The sequence below is a fragment of the Strix uralensis genome, chromosome 3 (genome assembly GCF_047716275.1).
Source record: "Strix uralensis isolate ZFMK-TIS-50842 chromosome 3, bStrUra1, whole genome shotgun sequence".
NCBI classification, from domain to species: domain Eukaryota; kingdom Metazoa; phylum Chordata; class Aves; order Strigiformes; family Strigidae; genus Strix; species Strix uralensis.
Window position 1 is genome coordinate 61961612 of NC_133974.1, and position 25752 is coordinate 61987363.

Genomic DNA, 25752 nt, shown 5'->3' on the forward strand with positions numbered 1-25752 from the left:
ACAGCAAATCCTAGAATACGATCTGTTTTCTTAATATACCCTTCCTTTTTTTGTCTACAATATACACTTCATAGGCTATGGAATTAATGAACTGTTTTACAGACAAGCCAACACCTGTCTATTTATCCTTAAAATCAGATAAATTCAACAGTAACACTACAGTAAGACTTGCCTCAGTGATAGGTATTTATGGTGTACTATAACACTTTATAAGCAAGGTTGATCTCTAAGAGTATACAAATTCTGAGAACCACCATGGGAATTAATTTGCTTTGTGGAAAGTGTATGCTGCAGTAAACTAGAACAAACATTTAAGTAAAAAGAAAGGGAATGGTGAATAAAGTAAAACTTCTATAGAAAGTTCCCATCTAAATCTTTCTTACACATAACTGAAGTACCTAAATTAAGATCTCATCACCCCACACCCCATCAATGTACATTAGAGAGAAGGACTTTTCCACAGTGTGAGTCAGCTTGCCTAGGCGGGTAAACCTTGCCAAAGAGGATGCCTGTCCTTGTGCACTGACTGTAGGAAGGAAAGCCAATGGTCACTGTTGCTTCTAATTTAAGTGTCCCACCTCTGTACCTGAAACAGATGAGATGAATCCTGGCTCTTGTGTCCTGTGAAGTGGACTGCAGCATATAGTTATTCTTTATAAATGGGTGATAAAAAGGAGAAAAACTAATAACAGACATCAATTTCTTTGTGTGTTCTCAGCCCCATGGACTTTGCTCAACCCGTGTCCTTTGAAAATGCAGATATTGGCCAATGTCCCTCTCTAGAACCAGAGGTTAGGCCACCTGAGGATGAAGATAAACCAATCCACACAACAGTCCTGATCCAACCTGAACCAGACGCTAATGGGGAGAAAGAAAGACCAAGGACGACTCCTGCTTCCCCTCCTCCTCCAACACCTTCTCTATCTTCAGCACTTGTAAGTATAGATCACTTCGCTTAGGTCAATTTTGAAAAGTGTCTTTCCAGGCAAAATTGAAAAGCTAGCCATCAAGAATAATTAAGTCATTTGCTACAAAAATAGTAACCACTCAGCATGATATTGTAAAGGGAACACCTGTAGATAATGGAAAACTGTTTGATGTCATTTGCTTGGATTATCACAACAGTAATTTAAAGAACGATATAGCAGTAGAATTCCCTTTGGCTTGCATGCTTGTCCCTAAACACTTGCACTTAGTGTTTAACACAAGCTAAACACAAGCCTAGCAATATCTGATCAGGGTTGGAAGTGAAATTTTCCTATGGGAAATCCATGTCATTATGATATTTCTTATGCTGTTCTTTGAAGCACATGATAACAGCCATGTCAATGACAGGATGAAGAAACAGGTAAACCAGAGAAGTCTGATATGTGGCAATTTCTCCACTGCTATTTTATAACTTTAGTCAGGAGACTTATGAACTTAAGAACTGAAACACCAGTTGCTGCTAAATCAAGCTCAACTGTTGTTGCCAGAAATCTTAAATAGCTAGACAGTGGTAAGCAGTGTTATACAACAAAATTTAAGATGAAACTTCTGTCACAAGTGTAGCAGTTTTACAAGTTGATGCAACATTTTACTGTCCAGAAAAGATATGTTTAGATATCTGAATATTAAACTGAATAATATATCCACTGGAAGATATTCTTAGGGGGGAAATAATTTGCATTTTGTTACACCTGCATACTACACATGGTTTATGTGGAATATAGTTCAGTATGGGTGAGGTTTCCAAACAATGTGAACAGACTGCACATTTCCCAGTAAGGAGCCTATTTACACTACCATAATAGGACAGTTTTGAGAAGCTAACAACTGGAATATTTAACTTCCCTTTTTATATATATCAAATACAAAAGAGTCTGTCATTTTAACAGTTTCTCCCAGATTGGCTTCATAAAATCTTTTAACTAGTTTGGGAGGTGCTCTCATGCTGGGCTGGGTTCAATCTTCATTCCCATTTCACACCTCCTCACTGACACAACATTATAGAACACTGAGTTTGTTTGTGTTAGATTTTTCGGTGTGACCCAGAGATTAAGATTATCAATTAATTGCATGAAGACCACAAAAACCAAGAGTTGTGATTTTCAGTGAGTCAGCTGGCTCTAAGTCCATCAGTTAGAGAGAAAGGAACCTGAATTCATTGCCGCAGTCATGCTCTGTTACCTGACTCATTTTCAGAATTCATATCTAGTTTTCTTTGGACATAGGTAGGATTTCTAACAATGTTTTCCTACAAAAAGGGGTATAAAAATTAGGCCAAACCCCCTAACTCGTTAAGGTTAATTTTATATTTGAGATTTGTGGCCACCTTCATTGGTCAGGTACATATGGCACAGCTTTATCTAGGAGGACTTGTCAGGCACTAATGAAGTCTCCACAGCACATGCAGCCATCTATGTACCTGGAAATGGGAGCCTGGGGTTCAAAATGAGCAACTTCCATCTTAGTTATTGCCCTGCCCCAAGCCCCAGAGTTACGTGTGTCAGCCTTTTAATGCTCTAGGGCAGCATTTTTGATTCATGCCCACAAGGTGGAGTAGTTGTAACACAGGGCTCCGATGCATCTTTCTGTTTGGAGTTGAAAGTAAACAAATTTGCAGTATGGTAAGGCTACCAAAGAAAGATAAGGAACCAGGCAACAAGAAGGTAAAAAGTGTTGTGAAAGAGTACAGTCACATTATCCCTTGATCAAGCATTATAAACAAAATTTAAAAACACAGAAGAGTATGAGAGAACAAGTGCACGCTTTCTAAGACTCTAAGTACTAACTTTTAAATAGCAAAATTGAGAGGAATAGATCTACTCATTAATACCAGAAACTAGTGCCATTGTAACTAGTGAGTTTTGTATGCCACATATCTAGAGCTGTGATAACTTGAAACAGGAGTTCAAAATAAAAATCTAAATAAAACACCATTACTCCCCTTTGTCTCTTGGAAAAAATGAAACTGTTGTAGTCTTCTCAAAACTTGAAAGTATTTTAAATACGGCAAGTTTTTGGATAGTTTTTACATTCATCTAAGTAAGTACTCCAAAGTACTTTTCTGGGAAATCATAGAATCATAGAATAATTTGGGTTGGAAGGGACCTTAAAGATCATCTATTTTCATGGGCAGGGACACCTTCCACTAGACCAGGTTGCTCAAAGCCCCGAATAACCTGGCCTTGAACACTTCCAGGGAGGGGGCAGCCACAACTTCTCTGGGCAACCTGTTCCAGTGTCTCACCACACTCACAGTAAAGAATTTTTTCCTTATGTCTGATCTAAATCTACCCTCTTTTGCTTTAAAAACATCACCCCTCAACCTGTCATTACACTCCTTGATAGAGTCCCTCCCCATCTTTTCTGTAGAAACAATGTTGCAATGAAATAAGTAACTACAGTCTAATAATAAAATAGCACTCATATGACAGTCAATTCTACAGCAGTGTATAAAGGACTGTAGAAGGATTGTATATAGAAAATTATTTCCACATAGTAGGCTTAAATAATGTATCTGTTCTACTTAAGTCCTTTTAGGACCTTTTTTATCCCTATTATCCATCTGCATGTAAAAGAGGAGGGGAATTTAATCCCAAATGAAAAAATCCTACTCTCTACTAAAGGCAAGACAAGATCTAGAAGTAGGACAGTTGGGAAATACACTGGTCACCAGTCTGCTGCTGCTGCTACTTGCTACAGATGCCAAAATGTTTCTCAACATTGGGTAACTGCTGCTTCTGCCTCATGTTATTCACTGCTTCTTAGGATTCACTTGCCACTGAAATGAAGAGCGCCAGCCTTACTTCTGCATTTGATTCCATGACGGTATCTTCCACTATTTCTCCGTGCATTACTTCATTGTTTTATTAACACTATTCAGTAAACCGTGGGGACTGCTTCAGTGGTGCTCCCTTTTTCCCCTAATTGCTTTCTTTATAATTGCTATTAAAGCATTGTTTGCACAGAATGTGTGACAGTCCACCAGTGGGCTTTTCTGTTGTTCATTTCCACTGTGATACACACCTAGCTGCTCGATTTATCAGTCAAGTCCCTGACATCTGACAAGACTGAAGTTAAGTGCAGCTAAAGAGTTCAGTCTTGAGGCTCTCAGGTAATATGGGAGATTATTAAGCAGCCAGGTTTAAGCCCAGGACACCTTAAGGCCATTATGGAAAAAACAAAGTTGGGATATTTTAATATAGGCTGATGACCCATGCTTAGTTCACAGTCTTGTGCAGGCTATAAAGCTGACTGTCCCTAGATGAAGTAAAAGCGGACACAGGCTTGTGAATAAAACCTGAAAGTTGTTTAAGCATGCACTACTGATTTTTTTTTCCTTTTACTGACATTTCCACATCAACCCAATGAATGTTCACTATTATCGATCCGTTTTTATCAGTAAATAATCAGTGTATGCTTGCTATGATTCCAGCCATCACAGTGTGTTTGGGGTGCTCCCCGACTCCTTGCCTTTCCTTACAGTCCTCCTGCTGAGATGAAGAAAAACTGCAGTGTTTGCTGATGCTGGGGAGCAGCTAAAGTGTCAGGGCCAGACCCTTTACTAACATATACCAGCCTAGGATTGAATTTACTGTCAAAATATGTCTATTTACCATGTAATATGTAAAAGTGTCCCACAGAAAAGTGTGTGTTAGTGTATTTTCCAACTCTTTCCTGTTGTTCCAGTACCAGTAGTTAGTCTCTATCTTCAAATTTTAGCAAGCCCAAATGCTCTTGAAAGTATTATATACACAGTATTATTATTAACATAGTTGTTAAACTTCTAGATAAACCTGTAAAGCTTAAAATAATTAGAAACTTTACCCAGCATTATGGGGATATAATTTTTTTCTATTTGGTGATCACTGGAAGACTATCACACATTCATAACTTTGCTGAATTTTCCCCATTTTTCCCCTCCATTGCACATTGATGTGTACTTGTCATAATGCATGGTGTTCTACTCTGTCATATTCAAACCAGGGCATTCATTGTGGAAAACTAATTTTCAGAAGTGCTCTGTACTGTTGTGAAGATTTTTGTGACACGTGAAAGCAAAAAATGTAACACTACTGAAAAACTGAATGAGGGGGGGAAAGAAATTTCCTCTTTGTGGCTGATATCTCAGTGTCTGATGAGTCACTCATGACATTTTCAAAATATTTCACAGAAAGAGCTCTTTGACAGCGAAGCACCGCACCTTGTGCTTTGCAGGTCCCTGCTGAGTCAGGGCTCAAATAAGAGACTGTCACCAATCCAAAATGATATCAGCCACAGTGCTTAAAAACAGAGCTTGCAGCTATCAAAGTTTGTTTTTTTTCCCAGCGGTATTGTCCTGATATTGTGTTGTGTTAGATCCTTTGAGTAGTTTCTTTACAATACTCTCAGTGGGAGGCAAAAGCTAGACATGAGTAGGAGCTGGTAATTACCATGGTCTCACATTGCCCCAGGCACCCCTATACAAGAGCTTTAGGGCCAGAGATTAAAAGACCTGGTGAAATTAAAAAGAAAAAATTATACTGGGCAGAAGATATTTTACCTTCCATTGTTGCACCCCTTTAAGATTAATAGAAGTGGAACAGACAGGGAGGGGTTTCTTCCTTTATCCCCTGGGTAATGTGTCTACATTAGACAGCTCAGAGAGTTTAACAGTTGTTACTTCTATCCATCAGTTATTTGGCTTCCTTTATTGTTTGTGGGGGCCTTTCAACAGCACCAGGGGAAACAACAGCACATTAAACAAAGAATACAATTGTAAAACAATATAAAGAAGTTAAATGGACGACTTGTTGACAGGTGCAGGATCTGAAAGTACTTTTAACTCATTAATTTTAAGGTGACTAGATTTCAAGTCCACAGCAAAGTATACCTTTAAAACTTAAGTCTTGCCTCATTTCTGTTAGAGAGCATCCTACTGTGTAAAACTCAGCTAAGAGTGAGCTAAGAGTACACTGAGCTGCCTGGAAATCACTTAAGACTCTTGTAAATGTCCACTGATGGCATGAAAGCAGCAATGTTCATATATTACTTTTATTTGCTTTTACAGCCAGCTTAATGAGCTCTGCTTTTACACCAAGTTCCTGTCATACTGGTTTATAACTTTAGCTGGTGTGATGAGACATCAACACACTGGAAAACTGCAGGGCCAGTGTCTAGACTAGGTGGAATACTCTCAGTCCTGAGCAGCTGGAAGACTTCCAGCTCATGCACAGCTGAGATAGATACAAAATATGAAGTCTGTATGATCGCTGTGTATTTTGCAGGATTCCTGTGCTGCTGACACAGAACCAGCCATTTTGGAAGGTGGCAAGCAATTTGGTCTTTCAAGGAACAGCCACATTGCAGTTGCATTTGATGACACCAAAGTGAAAAACAGGTACATTGTTTATTTCAGCACTGAGTTTTGATGGAATAATGTCAAAATAAAGTGCCCCTCCTGATATTCTCAAAAGCATCTCCCAAAATTATGGGCTTAATCTGAAAAATATCACATCCCATGGATAATTCATTTCATTAAGCAAAATAAAAAACATTAAAGCATGAAGTCTAGGCCATGAAGTACCCACCTAAGCAGCTCTCACAAAACCAGTTTACGTCTTTGTTTGTAAAGGCACACACAGATTCCAGACTGATTTGCAGAAAAACAAACAGAAGAATGGAACCAGGTCATGCAACTGAATTCATAGGTTGCTTTTTCAGAAGAAAGTTTCTTGCTTCAGTAACTTGATAATTTCTTGTAATAAGCAACCCTTTTTTCCCCTTTGCTCTGATAGTTAAAATCAAACTTGCACAGTAAACAGGGAAAATGATATTGCCCTCCCAAAATATAACAATATATACATGCTGATATGCAGAGGAATTCCAATAGCTACTTAGAAAAATACAGCGGTTTTAATAGATTTGTGAAGCTATAACTTGTTAATTGTTCATTTTTGCTCTGAAGGCACATGAACATTAACAAATGTGCCATGTCAGACCACTAAGCACTTTTGCTGCCTTATAGTTTACAAGTCCATCAGCCTCACACTTATTTTTACCTATAAAAGTGCTGTACTGCATAGTTTCACATATGCTAATTTTAAAATTTGTAATTAATTTATAATTAAAATAAATATGTAATCCTACAGTCTTTGACTTTCTTCTTTTCAAATAAGAATTCTGGCCTGATCATTTTTATGCAATGATTTTTCACATTTATATTACCAACTACTTTCAGGTACTGACTTTGCAGCTCAACTTGGGCTAGGTTAGTGACGTGCTGCCAGTACAGCCTTAGCATCTAGATCATATAAATCATTTCTTCCCAGATTTTTTGCTGTAGGGGAGGTTTTTGGCATAACCATTCTGTCCAAGGGGTCAGACACACCCCCATTTTCTGTTGGGAGAAATCAGAATAAGTGTTTTATATCCTGATTGTAAACTCTTCTCTGCATCTTTAAAAGTTTTGCAACCTGTCTTCAGGCAATACAACTCATTAGAAACTCAACATTTGCCAGCTGTCACTACAGCTCGCTCCTCTTTCTGAGCATTATGTGTGTGGAGGACGGATAACACTGCTGGAATTTTACAAGCGCTGGGATTTTCTAGCAACTACAGCTGCAGCTGAGAATTATATCTAAAATTCTATGCCAAGGTTGCACTTCTGTGTTTCCAGAGCAAAGGGACTAATGAGCACTCCCATGTCAGGGATCAGATATGTGTGAAGTGCGATTCGCGTATAACCAAATTATTTTTCTTAAACTCTGATGGACAAGTAAAATGGGCCACTAACTGTAAAGTTGTTTTAGAGGAACACGAAAAGGTAAAGCTGATAAATTTGTCTACTGTCTGACTCCAAATATCTTTTCCTTTGTTGCTGTTTTCCTGTTTGTTTTATTTCCAGACTTACAATTGAGTTTGAAGTCCGAACAACAGCTGATTCTGGCTTGCTGTTTTATATGGCCCGCATCAACCATGCTGATTTTGCTACAGTTCAGATAAAGAATGGACTGCCTTACTTCAGCTATGATCTGGGGAGTGGAGACACCAACACAATGATTTCCAACAAAATAAATGATGGCCAGTGGCACAAGGTATAATAGTCTCTAATGTTAAACTATTCTTTGTAATGCTAAGAGCGAGCTTTGTTTTGCCTTAAGATGTTGGCAAAGTGCAGTTTATACAAGCTAAACTTTACAGCTAGGATTTTCTGTAGTCTGCAAAATTTGTGCTTTCAGATTCACTGTTAAGTACACAGCACATATTTCACTAACAAAAAAAGTTAGTGCTGATCTTTGAAATTTGTCCTTCAGGAAACACATATTTCTGGACATATTTAGAATATGTCCCATGTATGGTAAGGAACTGCAGAAAACGTTCCTTCCTGCCTAATAGGGCTCAGGTGAGCATCAACTCATGAAGATGGAATACATCATTAAAGCCAGTTGTTTCTATGTTAATAATGTCATTGTTCAGCTATAACGCTATGAACAAAGAAAAATGCAGTAAAGTTTAAGTAAATCTTCCCTGTGTTATTACTTCAATTCATTAGGGAATAAATATGATATTCATGGATGTATTTGGCAGCCCCTTCTCTGACTTTATGAGAGGAAGCATTTATATACAATGCCTGTGGCATTCGGATGGTAAGAGAAGGAATAATATCACAACCATGAAGTTTAGTCGGGGCCAAGGACAACAGACACATAGTATATTCATGAGGTAACATGCTTGAAGTCACCAATAAAGATGGAGAAGAAAAGAATACATGTAACTATGTATTCAACTTGTATACTATAAGAGACATTAAATTTTGGACAGATATTTGGAAAGTCACCATCCACATCTCTATCACCAAATGAGAAAAAAATCTAATTGCGTTTTCTGTTACACTTTAATTGCTCTTATGAAACCTTCTTTGCAGTCATCCTTAGTCTCTCTCTGCTTCTTTCCCACCCTGTTCTGCAGGAATTTTATTTTCATTGGATTTTTATTCATGAAATTTTTGATGATAGCAAATGCTTTATGCCAAGGTATTTCATAAGGGGAAAAAATACATTTGTAGACATTATTTATCTGGTTTATATAATGTCTAGGAGCACTGGCAGTATACCAGGGCCCCTTTCTGCTAGACCCTCTATAAATACAGAAGAGATGCGTTTTGCTCTTTTAGTCGTTTTGTCTATATTCTAAGAGAACTAACTGGAGCATATATTTCCTAATGGAAGACTGTGGTCTTTGGGCATGCAGCTTGGCACTCTGAAAGAGAGGGACCCTTGTTGTAGATTCCATTTTTGCAGGAGAGAATGGAGACTAAATCCAAAGTCACAGTTCCCAAGAAACACAAGAAAGTCCATTCTGGGAGGGGGGAAAAAGGCAACCTTTTAAAAAAAAAGACCATAGTCTTTGTTTTTAAGAAAGCAGAGGCTTCTCCTTGAAATAACCCTTTTAGTGACAACCTTTTCTCTATTTGAAATGGTTTAGGTTAAAATGTTTCCATCAGACCTACAGAAGCCACACTGTGCTGCTGCTGTCTCTTTAGGTTCTCTGAAAGAGCGTCTGTTCCCAGTTCCTGTCTCACTCACCAAATCCTCCTTCTGCCTAAGGTGTAATTGTCCATCTCAAATTTACTGTTGTCTGTAAACACCGAGTTCAGTCCCTCACTGTCAGGCCACCTGTTGTCAGTGTGCAGTCATTCCCGTTGCATGACAGATGTGCTGCCACACTGAAGCAGAAGCACCCATGTTAAAGAAAACCCAAAGAAAAATGCCATTTGTCTCTCTTTGCTACTCTGGTGAGCTAACTGCGATGCAGTTTAGAAATCTGCTAATATGTATGTTGCATTTTACATTTATCCCTTTTTTATACAGAACCATTATTATACTGATTTGTAGAGATTTCATTATAAACCTTTGGAAATAAACCGGCCCACAGTTGTTCAGGCAGAATTCCTCAACTCTTTAGCCATTGTTTAGCACTTCCTCCATGCAATTCACAGCCCATTTGTCTGAACAGAAGCCATAATACCAACAGAACATAGTTGGTATTATATTTACTCTAGCATGAACTATGATCCGAGGCACGTCCAAACTAGTGGAATCATAAACTCAGTATTGTCTGCAAACATGTGCTGCAATAAAGATTTGCAACTGGTGCCATTAACATTCAGCATTTACTATTCCCAGTACTTAAAATTGCTGTCTTGATTCCAGGAAAAACAATATTGTGGCATGCCTATGATAGTAACAATGAAGCTTTTTAAAGGAACCCAAAGTTCTTTCAGTAATTCTAATAAATAATAGTCATGCTGCCTCCTGACCCAGATGTAATTAAAAGGCGGTCGTATGTTTGTACAAAACCTCGCACAGGAGCTCTGTTCCATGAACATTATCCATAGTTGCTGCCATGGTGCTTCTGCTAACCACTCCTATTACTTTCTCCCGTACCATTACATATTTTGGGCTGTAAGGCTAGTTACATTTTGGCAACCCTTTGTTGTCAGAAAACTATATGTAATTGTATTGCATTTGTGTGTCTTTTTAGATAAAAGTCATTCGAATGAAGCAAGAAGGAAATCTTATAGTAGATGATATTTCAAACAAGACTGCTAGCCCCAAAAAGGCTGATATATTGGATGTTGTAGGAATGCTGTATGTTGGAGGATTGCCCATTAACTACACAACTAGAAGAATTGGTCCGGTAAGCACGCTTGTTTAAGTTATCTTACACTCCTTAAGTATGTCATGATTGGTACCAATGTCTTCCCAGTTTTGTTTTGCTTTTCCCTCCAACTGCTCAAGAATATGGTTAAAATGGACATTACTGGAGGTACATTACATGCTTTCAGTGGAAAGATCTGACTCAGAATCCAGTTAATGCAAAGAACTAGAAATAGCAGAGTTAGTTACTGTTATGGAAAAGTGGAAAGACCCATACACTTGTATCCACTTGCATCGCTGCACAGCTAGAGTTATCAGGTCTTGCATCCTACTTGCCCTCTCTCTTGGCTGTAATTCATCTAGCAATAAACACTAATAAACAGTGAAAGCATCTCCTAAGAGAAGCAAAATTACCCTGGACAAAGTACCCAGTAGTACTGCTGCTTACTGTAGCAATTGGTTTTGTGTTGTTATTACTAAACTAGGAGAGAATGTATTCTGAAGTAAGGCCATGGAAACTCTGTTGTCCTCTTTCTGTTTCCAAATCAAATGTGCATGTATCAGCTTATCACTGTTTTGGTCTAAATGCCCAGCATCCATGCTGACACAGAAGATACCTCTGCAAAGAGAGAGCCCAGAGAAGTGAATATCATTTTGGGCTAAACTTTGTAGAATTAACTAGGAACACTGTATTCCCTCAGCCAGACCATTTACTGCATCTATCTGCACAACTCCATGTCAGTCATCTCACTTTCCCGCTGCCCAACCACCCCCCAAGATATGCCAGTATCAGAATCAGAAAAAAAAAACCTTTTCCCTACATTATTTTTCTCTCTGCACAGAGGGATCTTTCAAAGCAGAAGCCAGAACTTGAGTGAATTTAATTAGGTGTATAGTGCAGCACAATTTGGACAAAAAACTAGAATGTCCATAGCAGCTATGTCCAGCTTCATGCTGGGTGGTTATATAGAATCAGTAAAGAGAAGGCAAAAGTACAAATCCTGGTAAGGAAACAAACCAGACTCTCAGAGAAACTGCATATGACTAAATACCATTGTAGTAAGATGGTTATGGAATGGCAAATACTAATCTATAGACAGTCAAGAGTCCACCAGTTCAGGAGGACAAAATAAATACAGGAAAAGAATGTCTAGATCCTGCTTAAATAAGTCCTTATAATAACTCATGGATGGGGAATGAATAGGAAGAGTAACCACTCTAGAATCTGAGAGTCGTATTCCATAAGGAAAAGTGACCTGTAAGATTGTACTTCTCAGCAAACTGTGAGTTGTGCAGAAAGCCTGAATTGAGGCAAATCTACTGATCATTTGGATTTACCAAACTAGATCTGAGGCACTGAAAAATAAAAGCAATACTTAACTACCCACAAAATATAATTCCTAATACTATCAAATTGTGCTCTTTGAAATACATCTGCAACTTACAAATACTAATCTAAGGAGAAAGGTAACACTAAATCCTTACCTATTGCTCCTTGTCAGAAGTAATGGAGGGAACCCATGCAGATAAATGGCTCAGTCTGGCAATAACAGTCATGTCAGATCCTGACAGTCTTATGTGCTTTGGGATTTAAATGAAGCTGTGACTTCAAATGTCATTCACAGAAGGTAAAAAAGAGTGCTTGCCTTTCAGTCATTCTCAGTAAAATACACTGCATGATGTATTAATAGAGTGTTGTGTTGTAGGCTTCATGTAAAGGCTCTGAAGCAAAGTAAGTTGAAAGGATGTATTATCTTAGGGCTTTCTTCTAAACATACATCAGCCTTTTTAAGCACTAATCTAATACATAACTGTAGGTGGGCTGGCTTCCTATTCAGTGCAGAAGGATGATAACTGCTTGGTTGGTTTCAGCAGATGTCACATTTTAAGCACACAAAACTGTGTTTTCAGCAAAAAAGGTTATATTGCCTGTTACCACGCCAAAGTATAACCAGATTTGCTTTTCCACAGGAAAAGTGAAATTTTAAAGTTAAAGAATGTTATTGTGTTGTCTACAAATCTTGCATTTCTATGATTTATTCTTATAGTGAAGATGGCAAGATTTGTTTTCTTTTATGGCATCTTTCTTTTCTGATAACAAAACTTCTTGATCTGGAGATGACTTTCACTTAGAAATTAGAAAAAGGTCTATTTATGAAGAATCTGACAGAAAGCATTGCTCAGCTCAGAACTGAATTTATTCACTGATACTGCTCAGGTTCTCATGAAAATTTTGTACAGGTGTATTTAGCAATAGTAAGCTATATAATTCCACAGTACATTCAGCTTTGATTTAGAAAGAAAGAAATTATTTGAAGATTCTTTCAAATTACTAGTCAGGGTATTGTTAGAGGAGGTAATGTGCAGAGTCAAGACTTCTCTCTGCAGGTCTGCCTTTCTCCTTTCTGTATTTGTACATATTTCTATATTTTATGTGCTGATTTTTATTTTCCGCCTTCCTACAGCATTGCTTATGAATGTCTTCCTTTTCTTCCTCAGAGTACAAGTTTATAATTTTCCTCTCTCTCACTGATAACAGGGATACATTTTCCTGACTCTACAAAGATCAAAGCCTTTGTCTGAAGCCCAGAACCCAAATGCTGCTTCTGCACACCTCAGAGAGAAAAGGGGGGGAGAGCTCTGAGGCAGATGCCAGTGGCTCTCAGAGGTCCCACCGGGATACACTGATCACACCCAGAGCAACCCGGGGTGTAGCCTGGGCAGACCCTCACTCCTGCTCCAGGCAGGATCTCCCTTACTTACAGCAGCAGCTCAAGTGTGCACATACCACCCGCTCGGGGTTGCAGTAGTGTGCTCCTAGTGCAGAAGCCAAACTGGAGTTGCAGTTTCCTTCCCTGCGTGGGTGCCTCCATACACCTGAGCCCATCCGCTGCCTCCACCTGCCTCTCAGGCTAACAGAGTGGCCCTTGTCACTCTGGTCACCAGACCTATATACGGTTATTATACAAAGAACTGTGTGCAGTCATCAACCTTTACATAGGGGCTTTGTTCGTTTTAGTAGCTGTGTTCCTGCATTACCTCTGTCTTACCATGCAACATTAGGCCCATAGTAAAGTGATGAAAGGGGAAGAAAAAAAAAATAAATAAAAGCCCTAGTAAAATTACCAGCAGCCCAGAGAACTATATCCAGTATCTTCATCTACTTGCAAACCCCATAACCTAGTCAATTAAAAAGGTAAAGTATAGGCCATTAAATTCCTGCATTGCTGATGTAATTTGCTATGTTTCATTATGCAGTGTATTATTTTATGTCCCCTCCATTAAGCCAAATAGATGTGACTCAGATCACATCCCTGAAAAGTAATGTAATTCGTCCTCAGTATGACCGAGATTAGATTCCAATTACAATCAGATATTAAGGATTAGCCATGTAAAATTCAAGTTTTATTCAGCTCCATAAATCCAGCAAAGGTACTTTTTGATGACATACTTTAGGCCTTTATTCTGAGCATTTCAGCTTGCTTTGCACAGTTACACGTTTTGTTTGAAATATTGACTACAGGTCACCTATAGCATCGATGGCTGCATCAGAAGTTTTAAAATGACAGAATCACCTGTTGACCTGGATAATCCAACTTCCAGCTTCAATGTTGGAAAATGCTTTGTCACTGCACAGAAAGGAACATACTTTGATGGAACAGGCTTTGCCAAAACAGGTAATGAACAGCAATTCTGCTGACAGGCAAAGAACAGAGAAAGAGGAGATGCTGCTTTCAAACACTTCCCGTGCTACCTAACATCTGTTGACTGGAGGCAAAGTGAGACCGATACTTGAAACTCTCGCTGATCATTTTTAGTTCTCTTGCCTAGGAATAGACTATATGACTTTCTAGCAATGTCTCACACAGCTGCCGTAACAGTTGCTTACATGATTTCACATGAAATGGAGTGCATTCATAATGCTGAGTTAGTTACCTTGTAACTTCATGTGATTATTAGGAATAATGTAATAAATACTTTTCTTCATTTTATTATGCTTCCCCTTTTCTCTCCAAGTTGGTGCATACAAAGTGGGAACAGATCTGCTCGTGGAATTTGAATTCCGTACAACACGAATGAACGGTGTTCTTCTAGGAGTCAGCAGCCAGAAAATGGATGGGCTTGGCATCGAATTAGTAGATGGAAAAGTGAGTAGCAAAGCATTTTTGGCTCTTTATAGAGACTGGTTTTAGAAAGCACAGGTAGTTTAAATGCAAGCTTACTACCCCAATCACAGGTGTCTCAGTCACTATTAGAACTGTCTTTTATGCAGCACTTGCCACTTCCCTTACATCAGGAGGCTCTTACACCTTTAAAAAGATGTTTTAAAAGATTCTGTAACACTTGAGCTTCCTAAAACTGCAACATCAGGACTTAAATTAGTGAGAATATCAAAATTTTGAGGAAAACCTTTGTCATTAATAGTATTAGTCTCTTGTGTATATCTTTTATTTCACAATCTGGAAAACCAGTCAGGAATCTTTCACTATATAGAGCTTGGGGTGGGGGGGTGAAACACCCAAAAACAGAGAAGAAAAAAAAAAACCAGGAAAAATGACAACCTATACAACAATTCTGCATATTTCCACTAGTGTTTATCTCCGTGACATAACCCAGATCCCAGAGGGACAGCAATCCACATAGAGTCTTGTATTAAAGAGCTTTAGTGTGTGCAGTCAGAGCATGTTGACTTTAAATAAACAAAACAAAAAAAATAATTATTTTGAGAACTAGCTGACTTCCATGCCACGCTTTTCAGGTGATGTTTCATGTTGACAATGGTGCAGGCCGCTTCTCTGCTATCTATGAGCCTGATGCACCAGGCAGCTTGTGTGATGGACAGTGGCACAAGGTTCTTGCAAACAAGATCAAACACCGTTTAGAGCTGACTGTGGATGACAGACAGGTGGATGGTAACAGCCCGAACAGGGCCTCGACCTCAGCGGACACTAACGACCCTGTCTTTGTCGGAGGATATCCTGGTGAGCATTTAACACACAAATGTTGCTTTACTTAGTTCTAGCAACACTGCCTTGGTAGTGTCTTAAATGCAATTAGGACTAGCATGCTGAAGATGATGGGTGAGACTGTCCAAGTTTGTGTCAGTTGATACAGATGCTCGTTTCTGCATCCAGCTGCATTTCAGAACAAGACATTCTGCAGAACCAAGGGACTCTCACAGATGCCCCTGCCTAGTTTCAAATGTAGGCACAGAGGAGCAAGCAGACTTTCTGGCTTCTGCTGCCCACACACACACAGCCTCCCTCTTAAAACTTTATGTTTAGTAACAGCATATTTGTTATATTTCAATAGTAACAGTATTTGGCAAATTTAAATTTAACTAAAGAATGCATACGTGCCCTCGGGGGGCAGGGCACTGTGTGTGTAAATCAGCCTTGTAAAACCTGATGAACTGAGGAATGTGGGCAACAGCTTGTACAGAGAAGTGAGAGGACACCATCTCTTTCTGATTAATGTCTTTGCTCTTGGTCTGGTGGTTTTCAAAGGGAAAAAAAAAATCAAAATTTGCTACTCAGTATTCTGGAAGCCCTTGAGAGAATTACCTCTGCTTCATGCAGAGGTAATTGAACAGGATCCAGAACTGGGCTGAGCTCTGTAGCTAGCTTCATCTTCCACTAAGCTGATAATGCATACTAGTATTCATCTGTTCATAGACAATCAATAAGTTCATCTAATAGCAGTTTACTTTCTGAAAACATAGTCAAGATGTTTGCAAAGCGCCAATTTTGTTGCATTTGTAATAAAGTTTCCCTCCAGTTTGCAAACAAAAAAGCTAAGTATGTTTGTAGTATGTGTCTGCTCTAGTGCATACTGAGGTCAATGGCAAGATACCTCTCAAGTTAATTCCTAAATGATTTTCTGGAAGTTGTTTTTCGCCCCATTCTAATGTGTGATACAGTGCATCCAAAAAGCCTTCTCTCTCAAGCTTCAGAACATTTTCAAAAATGTTCTTGATACTGACAAATGAAAGTTGTAATTCAGTCACAGAGACTATTGATAAGGACCAACAACTTTGTGCCAGAAGGAGAACAGCTTTGTGGCAGCCTTTTTATAACAAAACAGGATTCTAGCATAGGAGCTAGTGCTAAAGAAACACTGCAGATGGAGTTACTTTCTTGTTCTGGACTGTACATCAAGAGGAACATAGCAAGTGAAACAAATGGAAGTAACACTGCAATCTGTACAAAACAAGCCTACACTTACATCATGTTGAAGTGATATTCCTGAGTTCAGCCACATGGCAAGTTATGAAATGATTCAATAATCCTACATGCACATTTAAACACCTCGCACTTCTCTTGCTGTCTAGTCTAGCTCATCCAAGATTTATTTTAACATTCCCAATACCTAGACAGCCTCATCACAAATTTAAAACACAGTATCATGGGGTTTTGTAAACTTAGTAAGTGTTTGTATTTTCCAGTCCTCGTGAGGCTTCTCCTGGCTGCATAAACAGTGCAAAACAGTTGAAAACCAGCTAGAATTAGCTGGTAGAGAATTTCCTGTGCAGAGAAACTTTTTTCCACCAGAGCATGGGCAAGGATATAAATTCCTGGCTACCCATAAAAGCCATCATCTCCTGCTATCACTCTTTCCTGTGCAAGAAGGGACAGATGGATTCAGCCATCTCATCCTCTGTGAAACAGCATAATGCTATGGCCAATCAGTCCTGTACAGGTGTAAAGTTATTTCTGCAACCCTACTTTATCAGTCACACGGATTTGTATCGGAGTGTCCCTGTAGCCACTTTTTCACTTGGAAGAACACTGAGAAACAAGTTGGGCCATGAATTTCAAGCAGTTGAGAGAAATATTTCTAGCTTCCTAGTCAAACCAAGCCTCACTTCTATCCCGTCCTTCTTTAGCAGAAGAGATGTACTCAAATCCCTGGCTTTAGTATCACCAAGGAAAAAAAAAATCAGAATGCTTGAAAACTCTCAAACCCAGTCCTTAAATGACACGTGAAGTCCGTACTGAGGAACTGGCTTTCTCATGATGTCAGGGCTGAGAACTGCATCCATTTTGGCCTGCTTTTGCTTTGTTATTCTGTGGATAAATAGCCTAAGAATCTGCAGGACTAGCATGTACACATCGTACACTATTTGTAGGTAGCAAGCTGCCATTTGGCTGTTTTCCTTAATTTCTTCTATGTCACATAACTGAGTTACGTAGTTTACAATGGCAGTTTAAATGTGTTCAGATTCTGCCACTGTCATGCTAGGACAGAAAAAGGAAAGATGACTGGATTGTTACCACTAACATAAACATTTATCACGTTCACTCATAATGTTTGTCATTTTTTAATAACGAATATATACAGCAAATAAAACGTACTAATATATTGCTGGGTACATTTATTCCCCTGCAGGACTCTCAGAGAACAAGCTTAAGTATCAACTCAGACTAACATAATACCTTTTGCCTTTTTTCCCCTCCTTCAGATGGTGTGACCCAGTTTGGGCTGACCACTAATATCCGTTTCAAAGGATGTATTCGATTTCTGAAGCTCACCAAGGGTACTGCTAAACCTCAAGAGATTAACTTCAGCAAAGCTTTGGAGCTGAAGGGTGTTCATCCGCTGTCATGCCCTGCAAACTAACTGTCATTCAGCAGATATGGGTCTGTTTATATAAGCACCTCAGATTAAAAAAGAAAAAAAATATATATACATTGCATTCATAATAAAATGTCTTTATGCAAGTATTTGAGTAGTGTTTGTGGTATATTCAGATGGCTATTTCAAGGTACCTCCCAAGAATTCAAGAACTAATCCTTTCCCCCCACCCCTTCTTTAGGGAGTAAAGCAATAATTTTTATCTATCTCTTTCCTTATAGCTTGAAATGGAAATGTTTCATCATTCTTCTGATGAGTGAGGGTGTTATCTTGAGTTGGAAGGGACCCATAAGGGTCATCAAGTCCAACTCCCCGAAATGCTCCCTGAATGCTTTTGGTGAGGTAGATCTGTAAGCTCGTATTCCTTTACCATTCTAAATACAGTGCACTTGTGTGTGTGCACACCTCTGTCCTTCATTAGAAACAAACATATTACCTTGCTTCAAAAAATTTGCTTTGATCACTCCCAAGAGTTTAGAAAATTCGTCTGACCATAATATTTCCCATGAAAATGGGAATGAAAATGAGGAATTCAAAATTTTATGTAGGCTACATGGCTGCTGTCATGCTATAGCCATGGAACCAAGTGCAGGGAAGGAAAATGCGACTGCTTGCTCAATTTATTTGGGCTTATTGAAGAAAATATGTTGCACCTAAAATCCTTGCTATATCATTTGAACGGCACTGGATTTTAACAGAGGTTATGTTGTTTGATGTTGGGAGATATAGCTTCTAATGGAAGGAGTTCTATCACTTACCTAGAAATACGGTCTTAAATGATCCTTAATAAATGAAGTTTGATAGTGCCCCTCCCTGCAACTACACATGGTATTGAAGTTACACATAACAAAATTCACAAGCCAAGTTTCTAAAGGAAGATGAGAATTGATACAACTGCATTGGAGCAGAATTGAGATGAAGCAGGTGAATCCCAGAGATTATTAGCATGGCACATGTCACTAATCTCTACTGTTACCTGTTTAATTAAATTCTTCACATAAAAGCAGCTTCCAAAGTTTGACTCTACTGCTTCTGCTTGATGCTATCAGTTTGTGAGGAATTCTGAATACAGAAGGCACCCCAGATCTTCCTTAAGTAAAATTTAGAGTGCTCTGTAGATAGCAGTTTAAACATAGATGGGGAGAAGAAAATTGCTTCCTCAATTCTCACTAAAATGCCAAATCCTGGTGATTTTCCTCAGTGCTTTGTATGATTTAGAAGACTATGAAATCATCACTGAAGTGTGGATTATCTTTTCTATGGATTCAAATTGTTAAACTCTACTTTTGCAAAGGTTGTGGTTGGACATGCAGAACAGCTACTGTGCAAATGTAAAAGCAACTACCTACACAAAATAGAAAAACAACAGAAAAGAACCTAGCAGTAAGGTAGCACAACCATGCAATTAAAAGAAAAAGTTTTTAAAATTATTTTTTCCTGCCCACAGTGAGCCTTGAATACACTTTTTCATAATTTCTGACATTACTAAAAAAAGGCTTGCTGCAAAATTTGTGCATAGGCTATCTACAAAATTTGTGCTGCCAGAGAGCACTCCTGCAGGAGTGCTTTGTATTTAACAAAAGGCCTCTCTGGCGTGCAATGTTTCTCTAAACTGCCATGGAAAAAACACCTTTACACTGTGAAACTGCATTAAAGAGATGGTAATAAATATGTACATTGCCACTTTAATGATCTGGGGAGTCTAACATTGATCAGATACACCTGAAGCAAAAACATCTTGCTCCTGTGAAGCCCTGAAGTAATTGACTTCAGCAAGTGTTCTAGTTTTCAGTTGCAATTGGTCCTTTAATGTTAACAGTTAATGGCTGTGCAGTGTTACCACAAAGTGCTAAGAATTAGTAAAGCATGCATTTGTCTCTGAAAAAGCCTAGTTATGAGACATGTACTGTCTTACTATGACTTCTACATTCTAATGCTACCAACAAATACACTGTAAAATATTACTGTGTTTCTATTTTATTCTTTTTACGTCCCTTGTATTTACCTACTCTTATCCCTATAATATTTTGGGATAGTTTGAGCAGCTCAAGAAAATGGGCTATAACACTTCAAAACAGTTGAGAGTTCTTGAAAAATATGAACTAATGAAGCACCAAGACTTTTCTGCCGAGGGACATGTGCTATTGTCATGAATTTCTCACAACACATAGAACAGCCAAGCTGCTTGGCCCATTACACCCACAGGCATTACCTAGTTTAGAGACACATTTCCTAGCCTCTAGGTTTTATTCAGCATGTTGGATTCTTTTTTAACTCAAACTTGCTTGCAACAGTTGTTGGGTTTGGGTTTATTTTGGATTTGAAGATAGAAGGGAAATTCAAACAACTGAGACTAGAGTACCATGAGTTAATACTGCGCCCTGCCTCAGAGGCAGGAAAGCGCCTCTGCTCAGCGCTGCATCAGCAATGGTCTTTCACATAAAGATGTCTTTGCCTTTGAAACAAATACTGGAGTTTCTGCATAGAAGAAATGGAAAGAAAAAAATATGAGAGGCCTTTATGTTCTTTGCTCTGTTGAATTATTTCTCCCTTGAATGGCCTTCCAGGAATGTGTGGGACAGAGCAAAAACAATGAAACAGTGCACATTAATACATTTCTTGAACTTTTGGGTGGAAAAAAATCAACCAGCTGCTGTCCTCTGCTAAAGGAAATAAATTCATTAGGCTGAAACAACAGACACTTCAGCAAATAGCCAAGCTAAAAGGAAACAGAAAAACCTGCCTAATTTGTTTTGTAGATTAGTGAGTGAATGCACCAAGTACTGTTAGTAAAGCTTTCTGCCTCTGAAGATTCAGCAGAGCATCTGGGAATGATCCCAGCTCCCTGTTATTACCTTTTGCCATACAACAGATTCCTAGATTGGCAGAATCCAGATAAAGACTAAAATTGCCTTAAACTAGCAGGTTGTGAGCCTCAGAGCCATATGCAAACTGCCAGAGATTACGTCACTGCTGACTGTGCCAGGAGCAATGTAATACCTTTCCAATTCAAGACTGCAAACTAATACACATCTACAGAACACAAGTATTTAAACCCTTAATTTGGTGGATTTTTTGTGTACAGAATTTTTTCTGTCCTTTTTTTTTGTGCATACATTAAATACTTTTCCTGTCTCTTTTAACATAGCAACCACCAGGAATGCCAGCTCCAGCCTTCCCTTGTTCAGCTATGGGGCTTCTGGGAGAACTCAGATGTCTGCTGAAGGGTTTCTCAGTACATGCAAGTAAAATTTTTCACTGACCTGTTTCTGACCAACAAGAAAAGTGTATGCCATAGCTTTCATGAGAACACATCTATTGAAGGACCCACAAAAGATCTCTATCCCCACATACACACCAGTTTTTAAACCTTCAAAGAAGACCTTGCAGTTTTCAGCTGTCTAAGATTTTATGAAAGCCTATAAAACTCTTCTGAAAACATCCTATGCAATGAAAAATGTTATTTGCAGAGCAATTTAGTGAGATACCATAGCTAGACCACTGGATTTTTAACCTATTTTTTTTCATTACCTACATTTCCTAATGAGAAAACCCTTCAGTCATCTGTCAAGTCTTACAGCATACATATAAGCTGAACTTCTGGTGTAAGTATGTAGGAAGAAACATCACTTCATAAACAGACACAAAACCATCCAGACCTTTTTTCAAAATAATACCTTAAATGTACTGCTGATGTGTTATGCAACGAATTGAAACAAACCCCCAAATTATTCAATCTATATTTTTCTATGCTGTTATTCTTCATACTCAAGAGTACAAATAATTTCTTTGGGTACCTGAAGTCCCAGATAATTCCTGATATGATGCATCTATTTCAACTCCAAAAGCCAAACCTTTCCATTTCAAGCTTAGTGGACAACATCGCATAAAAGGACAGGACTTCACAAAATAAAATATCTAGTTTAAGCAAAGAAAGAAAATTCTAGGCAAAAATCTCCAACAGTCAGTGCTCTCAAACACTTTTCATGCTCCCCCTGGGACCAACATCAGAACCTTTAGCCCAAATCTAAGACTGTCTCACAATTTTCAGTTGGCACAGAGTTTACTTATTTCGAAGAGAACTGCACTAAACTTTCTTAATGCTAGAGTAGCCTCCTTTTTCCCTTCTTTTTCAAAAGAATGAGTACAAAATTAAACTGATGCTTTCTGCTTGCCCCATCTTTATCTAACACTCTGTAATAACAATAATAATGAAAGTAGATATCTAGAGTTTCAAAGACTAACTTTTATGATATATAGTATTATGAAATATTCTGCAAAGCTGAATAATCCGCTGTGACATCTCCCCTTTTAATCATAATTTATTTTGACAACTTCAGTACTTCTAGTTGGCATGAGCAAGGAAAGATGACTGGCAGTTGAGGCCCTAGAGTAGCTAAATTTCCTGTGGTTTTCTTCATTATGATTCTGTACTGCAATATGACATGAATTTGATTTAAACAGCCAAAGGCCTCACTCTTTCACTGAGTTTCATGTCAACAGAATGGCTCCCTGGGAGAGGAAAAACTGCCATGTGTGCGCCTATCCCTATGCATTGAGGGAATGCAGCAGTAGAGTGACGTAGGCTCCTACGTCCCTTAGGGGCATAAGGTTAGATGGAATAAATCAGGGCCCTTTCCTCCACAACTTTGAATGATTTGACATTAGAGTCTTCTTAAGCACTGCGAAGCCTGGAGGTGTAGACAGGCCTAAGATAGCACAGACTGATACCTCTATAGTGTGCATCAGTTTACCCACCTGAAGATTCAGGAAAGATACAAATACTACAAGTTATTCTAGTATTTCTTAATTAGCACCTGTTCAAGCAACAGTTCTCTTTCATTCCTCTTTTAAAAATCCTATTTTTATGGTAAATTTGCATGAGGAAAAGTCATCGCTCCTCATTTTTTTCCTGGATTTTTCTTTCACTGCCTTGTAAAAAACTACATCCTACAACTGAGAGGGGAGTAAATCTTCAGCTGAAAATAAATATTGCTGCTTGGAAACAAATGATGCCATGTCAATCTGTTATTGATATACCAATCAGACTACAGTTTTTACTTCAAATGACCAGAGGAAGCAACAGGCTCTCATTCACTTTATCTGTAAATGCCATCTCCAGAGCTCTTCTGCCTCCTACTGCACCAGAATCCAAATTATATCTGAGAAAGCAGGGCTGAATGCGCAGACTGTGTCAGCAACCAACAAGCAGCAAACTTTGGTCACTCCAGAAGCTGCAGACAGGCCTACTATCACCCTGGGTGTTTTGTTTCAGTTCATGTCACTGGTAAAACCTTTCTTCCCAATTGGACTTGGTAGCTCTGCTGCAATTCACTACGGCACCCAGCGTTAGGGTTACCCTTGACTGAATATAGCAGAACCCCAATTTAGGGAAAAACTTCCAGATCCAGGTAATGTCAAACATTACTAGCTAGTTTCTTTACCATAAAAAAAAAAAAAAAAAAATCCCCAGTAAATCTGAGATGCAAGCACAACCACTTAGATCTTTGTCACAGAGCTGCAGCATTTTAAGAAATTAAACTTTCACATGTATTCCCTCAAGCCCGTTTCTTTCTGTTAATGGCTGCATTATTGCTAATGTTCAGTGCATTTTGACAATCTGAACAAATCTCCCCATGAAATAACAGAAGGTTTAACAAAGGGGGTGAATTTGGATGGAATAGCTGATCAAATTGCTTCAGAATTCACTGATACTGAGGCAAGTAGGAAAAACCTAAGTAACTTCTGACTGCTGTTACAAAACCACTGTCCTGTGGAAAGTCTGAAGGTCAAAAGGCCAGGGTACTGCTAATACTGTACTGCATCTCCTCCAGGCCATGGGCAGCTGGACAGAAGAGCAAACTCCCCAGACAAAAACTACTTGCAGCAGTGAGTTGCCCTAAATCAGGAAACCCAGCTTTCATCTGACGCTGCATACAGCTGGTGCACACTGAAGGAAAAGGTTACAACATGCAAAACACTGAAATCACATCTACATACGAGATTACACATTCATACAGCTCTGAGAAGGAAATAAGCAGGTCAGAAATGCCATTATAGCAGGGCAGAGAAAAGGGTTGCTACCAATGGGAGCACCCAGTCTGCAAATCTGCACCAGGGCCAGATACAAAATGGCTCACAGTTGTTTGTTTCTGGCTTTTCTCATGTAAAGGAAAGAATGAAAAAAAAAAAAAAAGTAATGTAAAATTATACTCAATATGTCTGTATACTTTCAACTGTTTATTCTCCTGAATACTACAACTATTCAACAAGCAGCTAATAGTTACGTGAGTATAGGTAGATATTTCAACAGTGTTTGGAGATTTTTCGGTTTGTTTTTTTCCAAATTCTTATGGGCCAGAACAACACTGCTTCTCACACCGCAAAGTTGTTTAGTGCCCATCCTATAAAGGGATAACAGAGAGGAAAAAACCCCCGGTATCCAGACATTACACTTGAAAATACAAACTAAAGACAGCAGTGCTGCATTCCAGTTACATTAAAGAAAGATTAAGCAGTTATCATTGACCAAAATCCAACACAGCCACTTTAAACCTGGTAAGATAAGCTCAATGTTCATCCATATCATAGCTCTAAGGTCAAGTTTGCAAGCTGCTGACACATTCAGTGCAAGACTAAGACAAGCATGGCCACAATGCACAATCTCATTTGCACTGTATACATTGTCTATAAGGCATATGCTATTTTAAGCCTCCAAGCAGTTTTATATACTTAACTGCAGTAGCACTGTGCTCTCAAACACTAGTGTGGCACCAGTGGCACCAGTGGTACATCACTGGGTTGTGAAGTCTCTAAAATGTGATTTCATAAAAGACATTGGATGTTGCTGCTACTTAGGAACTGTTGAAAGTACTAGAACAGATGGAGAATTAAGTTTACCATTTAGCTGCCTAGTTCATGGACCATTTTCTGTTCCCCTGCCAAATGTTTCTGAAATTAAAAACTTTTATTGTTTTACTGACATTTCTTTTTTCCATGGTGGTTTTAATAAACCATTTCTTCTTTCACTTTATGGTGTGACATCTTCGTAATATCCTGCTTTGTGGTATATAAGGACAGTTTTGACTGATAGTTTTTGCACTGATAATCTATAGTTATTCACCTTAATAACAACAACAGGTTTCTTTCTTCACAGAGATACTATATTTTCTAATTTTTTTAATTCTTAATTACAAAACCAAAAACTGTTTGGCTACCTGACTTTTTCTACCACTTCTTATGTGACTGATTTGGGGCAATCAGGAAAGCAAAATAAATCTTGTCCTGTACCATGAGGGATACTCTTGAAAGAGATGTGGATAGGCCTAGCTCTAGAGGAAACAGTCTCAAAGCAAAGAAAAGCCCAAGCAAGCAAAAACCCTCACCACATGGTAGAAAGGGCTTGAAGAGGCCACCTAGTTCATCCTCTCCTATCTGCAGGGCAATGGCCTAGCCAGTAATTCCCCATTTGTGATTGTGCACAAGGTTTCTC

At 38.7% G+C, this 25752-nt stretch overlaps 1 protein-coding gene across 4 annotated transcripts in view; it reads left to right on the forward strand.

Moving 5' to 3' along the window:
• Window positions 1–18349, forward strand: part of LAMA2 (laminin subunit alpha 2) — a 391575-nt gene extending 373226 nt beyond the window's left edge. For 3 of the 4 annotated variants that reach the window (XM_074862478.1, XM_074862480.1, XM_074862481.1), the window contains 9 exons: window positions 719–935; window positions 3754–3813; window positions 6252–6364; window positions 7871–8060; window positions 10510–10665; window positions 14149–14302; window positions 14643–14773; window positions 15385–15607; window positions 18088–18349. In XM_074862478.1, coding sequence (XP_074718579.1) covers window positions 719–935; window positions 3754–3813; window positions 6252–6364; window positions 7871–8060; window positions 10510–10665; window positions 14149–14302; window positions 14643–14773; window positions 15385–15607; window positions 18088–18245 — 1402 coding nt within the window. In that variant the 3' untranslated portion in view covers window positions 18246–18349. The remainder of the gene's footprint in view (window positions 1–718; window positions 936–3753; window positions 3814–6251; window positions 6365–7870; window positions 8061–10509; window positions 10666–14148; window positions 14303–14642; window positions 14774–15384; window positions 15608–18087) is intronic. The other variant, XM_074862479.1, reaches the window with a different exon arrangement.
• The last annotated feature ends 7403 nt before the right edge of the window (window positions 18350–25752 follow it).